Source organism: Thamnophis elegans, chromosome Z (assembly GCF_009769535.1).
Source record: "Thamnophis elegans isolate rThaEle1 chromosome Z, rThaEle1.pri, whole genome shotgun sequence".
Taxonomy (NCBI): Eukaryota; Metazoa; Chordata; class Lepidosauria; order Squamata; family Colubridae; genus Thamnophis; species Thamnophis elegans.
This window is the reverse complement of record NC_045558.1, coordinates 63,969,344-63,982,200: the sequence shown is the minus strand read 5'-3', so window position 1 is coordinate 63,982,200 and position 12,857 is coordinate 63,969,344. Positions and strand designations below refer to the sequence as shown.

The 12,857-nt window shown below is 38.6% G+C and overlaps 1 protein-coding gene across 2 annotated transcripts in view; it reads right to left on the bottom strand.

Moving 5' to 3' along the window:
* Positions 1–12,857, bottom strand: part of ITGA9 (integrin subunit alpha 9) — a 615,138-nt gene that overhangs the window by 279,826 nt on the left and 322,455 nt on the right. For both annotated transcript variants that reach the window (XM_032236787.1, XM_032236788.1), the window contains exon 17: positions 9,562–9,638. In XM_032236787.1, coding sequence (XP_032092678.1) covers positions 9,562–9,638 — 77 coding nt within the window. The remainder of the gene's footprint in view (positions 1–9,561; positions 9,639–12,857) is intronic.

Genomic DNA, 12,857 nt, shown 5'->3' with positions numbered 1-12,857 from the left:
ATTTTCAGACCTGGGGTTCTGTCCCTTCATTTTTCTTTCTTTCCTTATTCTTGAAGCAGTAGGGAAACTTAGAGAGTAGTTTCAATCATAAATGTGATTGTGGCCCCAAACGATTTCTTGTTTCCCATGCCCAAGCTGATAAGCTTACTTATTTTGCCAGCTGGTCAAACATATCACGATCAATTCAGTTCAATTCTACATGCTATTATTATAGATGCATACCTAAATATTTTTAACAGAAATCCCATCAAATTGATCAAGTCAAATTATCTGGGTCTTCCCATTTAGACATACTTTATCTTTTTATTACCTGCTAAACCCCGGGTGAGAAGAACAATGAACCTTTTCTTCTTTATTATTAGTCCTTTCAGAATTTTCTTGCTCTTTTGAGAATGGTATCTTTATAACATTGCAGTATTTCTTTTTTCCTTCTACTCCTGGGTCTTCTACCAGGCATAACAGCATAAACTAACTATATCTTTTTTGGTCAGCCCCATTGTATGGAGAGGCTTCCCAACCTCTTAAGTATTTTTCCCTAAAGGACTAGTGGGGTCCATTTACAATTTGAGATTCTTCCTAATTGTTTTAGTGAACTTCTCATCTTTACTTGAAGTTACACGCATTGTTCTCCTCAAACACTTGATTGTTACTACCTGTTTCTGCCCCGGGGGTTGAAACCTTGTCTTTCCATGGCATGTGTGTGTGTGTTTGTGTGTCTATGCATCTGTGTGTAATCATTTCCAGACTTGGAGGGAGGTTGAGATCCTTTGATAATAGAAAATGGAGCTCATAGTTTGTAGTGCTTGTTCTTAAGCAGCCAGTATTAAACATTCTGTTTCTTTCTTGATAGTTCCCATCTTAAGCCATGTCCATGTCAAGTTGTCATCACATTTTCCTTCAATGTTTTTCAAGTGCTGTCCATGCAAAGCTTTGGTTTTCCATCTATTTAATCTGTCATCCAGCTGTTTTTCCCTTATATTCTGCCTTTGTTTCTGTTGTTTTTATGCTGTTCTCCATTTTCACAGCCTGCAGCAATTTTTCTGTACTTTGGTTCACATCATCATTCAAACTTCGTTTTTCTTTTGTATAAAGAAACAGTGAATTGTAAGGTTTTGTTGTTGTTGTGAAGTAAGTGAAAAGGCAATAGCCAGTGTTTGCAAGGAAAAGAAATGAGAAATATCCCATGGAGGCTGTGGGAGAGAAATACGTGGAAAATGCCTGTGATTTATTGAAGCTAGAGAGAAATAGAGAAAATTATTTTGTTGAAAGGACGCTGAATGGAAAAAGGAAGTGAGATAGTCTTTAGAAATATTTCCTCTTTTTTCTTTCCCTCTCTGTATTCTCTTTGCTGAAAGGAAAAGCGAGAGAAGCGGGGGGGGGGGGGCTGTAGTTTTTTGTTCTTTTCACCATTTTCTCCCTCTCTCAGGCAGCTGAGAAAGAGGGGGGTTTAAGGGTGACATTTGATATCAGTCTTTGCAGCTAGCACTGTTTCTGACTTGCACACAGAAAGCTATGCAGATATGTTTTTCTTTTCTGAACATAATTTTGATTTTATATTTTTGGACGTTTTTGAGATTTAAAATGCTTAATTAAACTTATATGAAAGGGCTCTGAAATCTTTTGCTTAGGTTGTAAATGTTTTAAATCTACTAAATGAGAGTTTGCTTCCATTTGAATGGAATCTGAACCTAACTCATATTTTACTAAAAGCAGAGAACTGACACTAAAGTTTGATACAAATATATTTCAGAGCATGGACCCAAAATACTACGTTTAGATTGATTGTTTTATTTTTGAAGCTCTTCTTCCGACCCCTATTTTTCCCCTTCTTTAAATGCCTTATGTCTGAGTATATATTTAAATGTCCATTAGCCAAGGTGCCCCTATTTTGTTTGTTTGTTTGTCTGTTTGTTAGTTTGTTAATAACACAAGTTGTAGCCTTTTATTTTGGAATTATTACAGAGATGAGTTAGGAATTATAATATGGAGAAAGAGACAAAATACTCCAGGCATCTGATTAAGGGAAGAAGTAGGAAAATAAGAGATTATTAGGAAGGGGAGGATGAAATATTTGTTGGTGGATCATTTGACTCGATAGGTGGAAGCATTCTCTCATGTAAATGCAAATGCAAATACTACTGTTAGAATTTTGTTGGAACATATCATATCCAGATGGGGTATGGGAAGGGAAGGTTTGCCAAGAATTGAATTAAAGGACAGAATGGTTAGAAAATATGTACAAGTACTGTCCAGATGTTTTTCTCTTTTATGACAGAAAGATCATTAAAGATGTGCTGGAACAATATACAGTGGTTTTAAGAATTGTCTGAATTCCCTAAGAAAGCAGTAAACATAGTCATGCAACTGGCTGAAGAAATCGCTAAGACACTTACGGTAAAGAATTGATTTGTGTGTGGAGGAACAAATATGGGAGAACAATGGCCATTGGAAACCATGACACAGTGGTTGATATGTGGAAAAATAATACTTTAAAATTCACAAAAGATAAGGAAAGGACATGGCCTTTGACAAGTAGTTGACTAGTAAAGAGAGTATGTTATGAAAGAAAGAATGATAACAGAATAGGAGACATGATTTGCTTAACTGTATGGAACAACAACAACAGTTGATAGGGAGGAAATGGAACCGCAAAAGAGAAGTATTGAGTGAAATAACTGCAATGGCTTATTTAAAGGATCCCAAAAGTGACATCCTGGACTGGATAGCATCCGAAGGGATGTATTGGATATGTGATAAATATGCCTATGGGTTACTACCCAAGGGATGGTTCGGATCCTGTGTATTAGAAATAATAAAACCAAGTTTTTTCCTCCTCCCCATTGAACAAAAACAACTATCAGGACTAACTGTATATGATGATTTATCAAATAAGGTTTGAAAAAACAGAGCTGTACAACCAAGTGATATAAAATTTGGAAAGAACTAGCAAAATTTGCAATATTAGGATTCCTGGCTATCATGTTTTTACCATGTTTGATTCCCTCATATGTTAATAAAAATGTTAATAAAAAGGACCATGAAGAGCATGACTTTATTAACAACTTCAATAGAAAGTGGGGAAAAGGAAACCATGTTGATAATGAAAGTAGGAAGAAGGAGGCTAGGAATAGAGGATTCAGAATATAAAAAACTTGCTTCTGCATGAGCTAAGAAAGAAAATAGGAAGCTATGAAATGTTGCAAGTATAAAAGAGTAATTCAGGTAGAAAAGAAAAAGGGTGGAGTTGAAGGAAATAAATAATTACTCTTTTATAAAAGTGTTAAATGCATCAATAAGCAATAAAGTTCTTCCTCTTGTAATTTACCCACCAAATGTGCTCAGTAAAACAAGACGTGATAACTTGCTAAAACTAACTTCTTTTGAAAACAGAAACATACACCCAAAACAGGGCCACCTTTTGGTAAGATAGGAACATCCACTGTCTAGGGTGAAACACCAAGGAGACACAGATAAGATAACTGGGTTTCTGCAGGTCATGCTGACCCTTTGTAGTGTAAAATTACTTAAATTACTTAAAAGAATGACTTAAAAGAAGGGGAGGGCTTCTTCTTAGGCATGGCATGCATTGTGAAGTAAGTATAAATGTATAGCTTGAAAACTACTTTTTGCTCTCCTTGTTCACAATCCAACTTGGGAAGAGACTTGGAGGCCGCCTTTGCAAACACTTTCAAAATAAACTTTTGAATTGTAAACCAGACTTTTTTTCTGTATTGTGTACTGTATTCTGTATTACATCTCATATCACCAATCAAACACAAATGTGCAGTTACACTCTTCTGGCTTTTATCAGATGTGATAACCTTGTGATGTATAAGCTGAGCAGGACTGTTTTTTTTTAAGAGTTGAAAATTTCTCTTTGTTAATCTTATGCTACAGGGACAGAATGTCTTTATTCAAAGTATAGAATGTGTATTCTTTACCTAGGATTTATTTTATTTTACTTGAGAGGTGCCATCTTCAATGGTGAATTATTACAAAACACAATAAAATGCCAAATGTGATTTCTAGAAAGATTTATCATTAAAGATTTATCCTATTAAAAAAATTGAAAAAAGATCCAATTTGCTTAAAATCCCAATTTTAACCATAACCCTGTCCTATTTTTAAAACTTTGTTAGGATTTCTATATGTGACATTCTTAACAAATATTTTAAAAAACTGGTGAATGAAATTTCTCCAATAGATAACCAGGTGCAATCATTTGTCTTTTGAAAAGATAGAGTGAAGTTCAGTCAATTTAGTAAAGAGTTAAAAGCATTTCTATGTTTTTGGCAAATAAGAAGAATTTAGACTTTCTGTACAATAGGGTAATTATTTACACTTTCTTCCACTGAAATCTTCACTTAGTTAGACATAATTAATGCAAAAGGTGATATTTTTAGTAACAAATCAGACATTAATAACTGCAAGTTCTATTTTTAAACTTATTCTAAATATCCCAAATGACTCACTAACTGCTGATAGAAGAAAATCTGGACTCCTTAACTTAACTACTAGAATCAGTTCTAGTATAAATTTTAAAAGACACATGGTCTTATATGCATATATTCACACCAACCATTCTCTGAATATTATATCTGAATTACAGTTAAGGTGTTTGTGCAAATAGCAGCACCGGATCCATTTTTCAAGCACATAATCTGGCATAGCAGCATTTCATCTCAAAGCAAAGCCACTTATCAAAAAAGAGGCAGTGTGACACTAGAAACTTCCTTTATGGTCAAGATGGCCATTATTGTATCCCTTATCTTAATAGATGGCTTCTCACTTCTTCATAATTTTCTTCAGAGTTTTGCACTCAGAATACTTATTTATTCAAGGAAAGGGTTATTGTGCTCTGATATTATAGAGTACATATTAATTTATGCCAATGAAACATGAACATTGACTTCACAATTGATATAAAAGTTACAAGTGGTGCAAAGAGTCATGGAAAGATGCATACTCAGCATTACAAGACAAGAACGACCTGCACCTGGATTAGAGAACAAATGAAAGTATACAATATCATCAAGAAAATAAAACAATTGATATCATCAAGAGAATTAAATAATTTGAAATGGCACGATCACATGGCAAGAAGAACTGACAGCAGGTGGACCAAGGCACTCACAGAATGGGTCCCACTTGATAAGAAGGGTCCATAAAAGAGATCTATAACAAGATGGATTGACAACATCAGCAAGTATTGCAGGCCCAACTGGCAAAAAAAAAGCTCAGGATTGTATTGGTTGGAAACCAGTGACGTGCGGTGAGGTTTATGGCTGGTGAGGCACTGACAAAAATTTTTTTAGACTTGTGGACTTCAACTCCCAGAATTCCACAATCAGGCATGCTCAGTTCCGATTTAAAGCAACAGCATTTGTTTTTCTCCTTTGTGAAATAAGTTTCCTTCTTTCTTTTTCTTTTTCTTCTCCTTCCCCTCCTTCCTCCCTCTTGCCCTCCCTCTCCCCCCCTCAAACACACACACTCACACACACACACACTCACACACACACACAGAGAGAAGTTGGATTGGACTATCTCTCCTACCCCCTTCCCTCTCTCACTGAAACAAACTCTCTCTCAAACAAGCACACACACACACAAACAGACACACACACACACACACAAAGTTGGATTGGAGGGAGTCAGGGAGACCACAGTAGGAGGCAGAAAGGCAGTCAAAGAGCCATACTGGAGCACACACATTTTTCCCCAGCCTCAGAAGGATCCAGCCCAGCTTCACTGATTACAGGTTTGAAAAGACAACGTGGCTCTGCCTGCAATCAAACTACACTTGGGGAGGTAGAGCACTTCCCTCCAGCCTTTGCCCAAAGCCCCACACAAGGTGGATAAAGTTCAAATTCCTCCCCCTCCCTCCGACCCACATGTACCTTTTCCAGCTGTTTCAACTCTGCTCTTGCCTGTCATCATGAAAAGAAAAAAAATGTAAAAGGAAAAAGTTGAGAGCTGAGGTCAGGCTGAGCTAGTTGCTGCTTCACCATGGATGACTCTGCTTAACCGTTTAAAAAAAGCCTCTAAAAAGTGCCCTCTACAGGAGGAGGCAGGAGAATGACATGCCTCACCTATGTCAGGAATTTTTAGACTTAACTCTGCTCGAGTGATCATAAAACGCCTAAAGTCAAACTAGATGAGGCACGTCGTTCTCCTGCCTCCTGTAGAGGGCACTTTTTTAGAGGCTTTTTTAAACAGTTAAGCACTAAGCAGAGTCATCCACGGTGACTGGCAGCAACTAGCTCAGTCTGACCTCAGCTCTTGCCTTTTTCCTTTTCCATTTTTTTTTCTTTTCATGATGACAGTGGTGAGGCTCTGCCTCCCCTGCCTCCCCTGACTGCACGTCACTGTTGGAAACATGAGGAAGTGGACTTTATTCTGCAATGGAAAGACAATGGTGTAGAAGAAGAAGAAGATGGGGGGGAGAGGAGGAGGAGGAGGAGGAGGAGGAGGAGATGTTAACAGTCCAGGATTTGAAACATTGCCTGCTAAAATCTAAAAATGAATTCTGTTGCAATTTTCTCCTTATAACTCTTGACTTTAGATCTCTGAGCAGGTAATTACGTGGTGACTTACATGGGAAAATGAACCTTAGATACCTTCTGTTCCCTACTATGTTGAAAAAAGCTTCTATCATTTGCTTGTTTGGAGAAGCAGATATTGTTTAGAATTAAATGGCTTCCCCAAATCTGGAGGCCTTCTGACCAACCCACAGTCAAACAGTTATGATAGGCTATGAAGGAAACTGCAATTCAGTACATCTTGAGAGCACCAGATTGGGGAAGGCTGCCGTACAGAATAAAATCAAGCAGATCCAATTCAACAGGGCCAAAATTATAAATCTTGTTCAGATATCCTGAACAAAAGAAAAAAACATTAAGAATGAAATACACATCAATATTAGCAGTTTAGATTTTTTTTCCATAACAAAATCCCATCATGTTCTTTGAGGGTTTGAATTTTGACAATGGTCTAATATTAATTACTGCCATCATTTCTGCTTTCTATATTTTAATAATATTGTTTTTGTTACAATGGGCAGCTGATTTTTTTCAAAATCCTGAATTTTCCCATCACTCCTTGTTAAACTATTTTCCCTATATATTATGTCCTTTAAATTATAAATATAGTGGACATAGTATTAGTAAGTTGTTCTGGAATATTTGAATAAAAGTACCATATAACTGAAGCAAATAGATATTTGCTATGGAAATATAGTTAAACTAAATAAATTAATAATACACAACATAACTGCTCGGAAGAAAAGCAATTGTTTCCTCCACCCAGTAGAAATCAGTTCAAGGATATTTACATGGGGATCTTTCACTATGCAACCTCCACAATAACAACTCTGTGAGATACTCTGAGCTAAGGGAGAGCACACAAAATCACTGAATTTCCAAGTCTGAGGTGGATTAAATTTGGATCTTCCCAGTCATAGTTTACTACTTAATCGCCACATCTCTTTGGCTCTTTTAAACAAATAGCCTCATACAGGTCAGATACAGTCTTTCTGCCTCTTCTGTACAAGGAATGAGAGGAAATATAATTACCCTAACTTCTCTGCTTTTTCCATTATTGTTGTCTCTCAAACTTCTTCTGTTTTTCATGGTACTACATAGAGTACCGTTATATTTGTGTAGTCCACAGGGCTGGATTTCCTCTTCAACTGCACTGCTAGGAGTCACCTTTCTATTTTGCCTAAGGGTAGTCCCTGCCCTTCTTTACTTAGGATTAGGATTTTCTCCTGCTGTATTCCACTTTACACACATCCAAAGCATTAGAAGAATCCATTTAAATCATCCATTCCAGTCTTGATTAACAACACATTAACTAAAGTTTTCTCTCTTAACAATTTAATATTTGGTTATTAAATGCAAGCAAAGTTGGGTGATATAGTTGGAACTGTTGCAAAATATATCTGTACTCATTTGTTTCGGGAAAGAAAATGGCATGATACAACTATACAAATAGTTTAAAATGAGACAGCTTTAAGAAGAAATAACAAAAGTACAATACCAAAATAACAAATGATGAGGACAATTCATTTTAGAATGCTATGAATTTAATGACAGCCCTTCAAAACTGGCTAAATCAAGAAAAAGATTCCATTAGTCTGAAAGGAACTGTATTTTTGATATAGTAACAGAAAACCTGATTAAGCTTTTCTCTTTCTTCATCTTATACACTTATGAATTAGGAAGAAGTCAGTCTGATATTCTTCAAATTTTCTGTTTCCCAGTTTTAATGCATTTTTTTTCCAATTATCACTTCCATTTAATATCTTCAAAGTCATCTTTGTGAATCTCTACATCTATGCATTTAAAGTGTGTGTGTGTGTGTGTGATTGTTTTTTTTCATTTTTTCATTATCCACTTGATTGTAAGATGAATAAATGCGCTCTACATGGGGCAGCCCTTGAAGAGTATTCGGAGACTTCAACTCGTCCAGAACGCAGCCGCGCGAGCGATCGTGGGTGCACCTCGGTACACCCACATTACACCTATCCTCCGCGAGCTGCACTGGTTACCGATCAGTCTCAGGATACGCTTCAAGGTGCTAGTCGTAACTTATAAAGCCCTTCATGGTATTGGATCTGGGTACTTGAGAGACTGCCTGCTGCCAATTACTTCCCACAGACCCATTAGATCTCACAGGGTTGGCCTCCTCCGGGTTCCATCTGCCAGCAATGCCATCTGGCTGCTACCCGGGGGAGGGCCTTCTTTGTGGCAGCTCCGGCCCTTTGGAATGAACTCCCCGCAGGGATTCAGAGTTCTCTCCAGGCCTTCCGAAAAGCCGTCAAAACCTGGCTTTGCCGGCAGGCCTGGGGGTGATGAGTTCCCTCCCCTCTCGACATGTATGGTTGTGCGACTGTTGCTTATTTTTATTATTTGTATTTCGTTTTGATGTTTCCCTTTCCCTTTTTGGATTGTTCGCTGCCCTGAGTCCTCCCGGAGAAGGGCAGCATATAAATAATAAATTCCATTCCATTCCATTCCATTCAAAGTGCAATTTTATTTGGTTTAAGAAAATAATCAATCGTTCACTTTTTAAATTGCTGTAAGACATTAGTTGTGCAACTTCCAGAACTGGGCTTTTATACAGCCAACTTAGGAATTTGAACCTGAAATCCTATGATAATTGGGCTAGGAATTGCAGACCCCTGACTCAGATTACATGGAGGAATCAATATCCTTGCCAAAAGTCTCACTTGCCAAATTTGTCTATCAAACAGATTGGTCTCTCTGGGGATTTTGATCTTCTAGCCAGGAAGTAGAGTCTGCAAGATTTGGAATAAGAATCCAATTATCAATGAACTCATGTTGGAACAGTTTACAGCTTTGCTGGGATCAGTCCAGAGTTCTAAAGAATATCTTGTGTCTGACCATGCTTGCTTACTCACCTGTAACCTTCAATCTGACATGACTACCTCTCAGTTTGCACTCAAGATATCTAAAATCTTCTTTACAATTGTGAATTTTCTTTTTACAATCCAATATCTCACAATCCAAGCCATTTTTAATTGAAAAAAAGGCTACTTACCTAGATAGGAAGAGTTTACACTGGAGTTTCAGGTCAGCAGCACAGTCATCTGAGTGACAATTTCTTTCAAAAATAGTCTATAAGAAGTCAGGAAAAAAATAATAGAGTAGAAAAAAGATTTAGATAAAATCTCCTCTATTTTAAAGGGTTCTCAGCCCCAGAAAAGAAATGGATGATATCTGTCCCAATATCTCCAGACAGTGCGGGGGGGGGGGGGGACCCTTTCTCTAAGGCCAGAAATTGTTGCCCATCACCAAGGAAAATACTAAGGCAGATGAGTCAAAGATCTAATGTGATAGAATGCAGCCTTATGTATAATAAATTATTAATTATTTCATATCTCACTGGTTATTAAAACTGCACAAAAAAGGTCAGTTGACCAGAAGAAAATGTTCAACCTAGGGTAATACTTTATTGGCTTAAGTCAAATGTAGTCAAACAGTGAGCAAAAGAACATCTCTCTAAGCTGACTATGAGCAAAAAACCTGAGAAGTAAAAAGTTTCATGCTAAAGGTTATTGTCATAGTCTTCAGACAGAATCTAGATGGGAGTAGTTTGAGGAGTATGAGAGCTGATTTGGTGTAATGGTTAAGGCATCAAGCACAAAGCAACTAATCTTGTGTAGCTTTTGGCCAATCACTTTCTCTCAGCCCTAGGATTCAATGGCAAACCATGTCTATTTTGTGTAAAATAACTAAGACTATTTCCACTAAATGTCTTGGCAAATGAAAGCACATTCCTTAATAGTTATAAATGTAAAAAAAAAACCACCCCTGCTATTAAAGAAACAGACATGTTGGTGTAAGGGGTGTGGGGCTTAGAACAGCTGTGAAATTCCTTTGACTGCAGGAAATATTTATTTCCACATCAATGGGAAACCCATGTTGTGAAAGTTCCAGGATGCAAGGGCTCCAAATTCAAAGCCCTTTGAACATAAGCGTTGGTGAACAAGAGAAATTGCAATCCTTGAGCCTAAGTAGGTTGGTATGAAGCAGATTCAATGTCAAACTGAATGAGTTCTATTCTATGGTACAGAAATAAATCATGAAATATATTTGTGCAAATTATACCATAGCATTAACAAATGGCCAGGACTCATAAAATAAATTTCATTTTTAGGGAGTCAAGATCTACCATTGCTATTAGTAAACACACAAACACAAAACTCAAAGTGAAAAATAAGTTGCCACAATACTCAAGTCATTATAATAATGGACATGGGGGAGGGGGTTTAAATTAAAATTAATTATACTTAGTTAAATTAAGTTATAGCACAGGATAAATTCCTCCTTTTGGGAATGCTATTTCAGTTTCTTTTCTAGCTATATCACAACATATAAACAAAGTATAATAATTGTGGCTCTAATCCATTAACTGAAAGTATCTTACACATCTAGACTAATGTTACATTATTTTATAAAAGTCTGACAATGTGCTGGAGTAATCATGTTTGATGAATCTATACTGAGTGTTCTGAAATGCAATGCAAAACTACAATTTACAGGTAATTCTTGTTTAATGACTACCTTGTTTAGCAACTGTTCAGTTACAATGGTGATTAAAAATAACTTTATCCTTGTACTCACAACTTTAACAGCAAAGGAAATAAGATAATATGCAAAGTCATGGTTTCACTTAGTAACTGCTTTGCTTAACTACTGAATTGTAAGTCTCAACTCTGGTCCCTAGCTGAGAACTAGTGTTTGTTTAGTGTTTAGTGTTTATTAGGACTTGTATGCCGCCCACTCTTGAGAGACTCAGGGCGGCTTACAAATAAAGCAGGAAGGGGGAACATATAAAAATTAAAAAGATCATTCGAAGGCACGGGATAAGATACCATCAATATGCGGACGATACTCAGTTGTATCTGTCCGCCCCGTGCCAACTCAATGAAGCGGTGGACGTGATGAACCGGGGTCTTGAGGCCGTTATGGACTGGATGAGGGCTAACAAGCTTGTACTCAACCCGGAGAAGACCGAGTGGCTGTTGTGTTTTCCTCCCAATAATTCGACCAGTGTTCCATCGCTCAGGCTGGGGGGTCAAATTCTATACCCCTCAGAGAGGGTTCGCAACTTGGGAGTCCTCCTGGACCCACAGCTGACTTTCGACCATCATTTGACGGCTGTGACCAGGGGGGCATTTGCCCAGGTTCGCCTGGTGCGCCAGTTGCGACCCTACCTGAACCGGGAGGCTCTCACAACAGTCACTCGGGCCCTTGTGACCTCTAGGCTGGAATACTGCAATGTGCTCTACATGGGGCTGCCCTTGAAGAGCATCCGGCGACTTCAGCTAGTCCAGAACGCAGCCGCGCAAGTGATTGTGGGTGCACCTCGGTTCACCCACATAACACCTATCCTCCGCGAGCTGCGCTGGCTACCTGTTGATCTCCGGGTGCGCTTCAAGGTGCTACTTGTCACTCATAAAGCCCTTCATGGTAGTGGGTCTGCGTACTTGAGAGACCGCCTCCTGCCAATTACCTCCCTGCGACCAATTAGATCACATAGATTAGGCCTCCTCCGAGTTCCATCTGCCAGTCAGTGCCGACTGGCAACTACAAGGAGGAGAGCCTTCTCAGTAGTAGCTCCGACCCTTTGGAACGATCTCCCCGTGGAGATTCGTACCCTCACCACCGTCCAGGCCTTCCGCACAGCCCTTAAGACCTGGCTAGCCCGTCAGGCCTGGGGACAAAGATAATTGCCCCCACCCGAATGATGAATGAATGTTGCTTATTATTTTACTTTATGTATTGTATGTGTTATTGTTTGTATATCCCTTCCCCTCATTTTATGTAAGCCGCCCTGAGTCCCCTCAGGGAAAAGGGCGGCCTATAAGTATTAATAAATACTCAAAAAAATACTCAAAAATACTCAAAAAACAGACATTAAAATTCACAACATTCATAGCTCAGAATGGGGCTGGATAAATCAACAGACCCAGGCCTGCCGGAACAGCCAGGCCTTAATCGCTTTGCGGAAGGCCGGAAGAGTAGTAAGGGTCCGGATCTCCACGGGGAGATAGTTCCATAGGGCCGGAGGTGCTACAGAGAAGGCCCTCCACGGGGGAGTTGCCAGCCGACATTGACCGGCAGATGGAATATGGAGGAGGCCTAGTCTGTGCGATCTTATAGGTCTCTGGGAGGTAAATGGCAGGAGGCAGTCTCTCAGGTATCCAGGTCCTAAACCATGTAGGGCTTTAAAAATAACGACTAGCACCTTGAAACGTGTCCGGAGACCAATGGGAAGCCAGTGCAGCTCACGGAGGATAGGTGTAACGTGGGTGTACCTAGGTACATCCA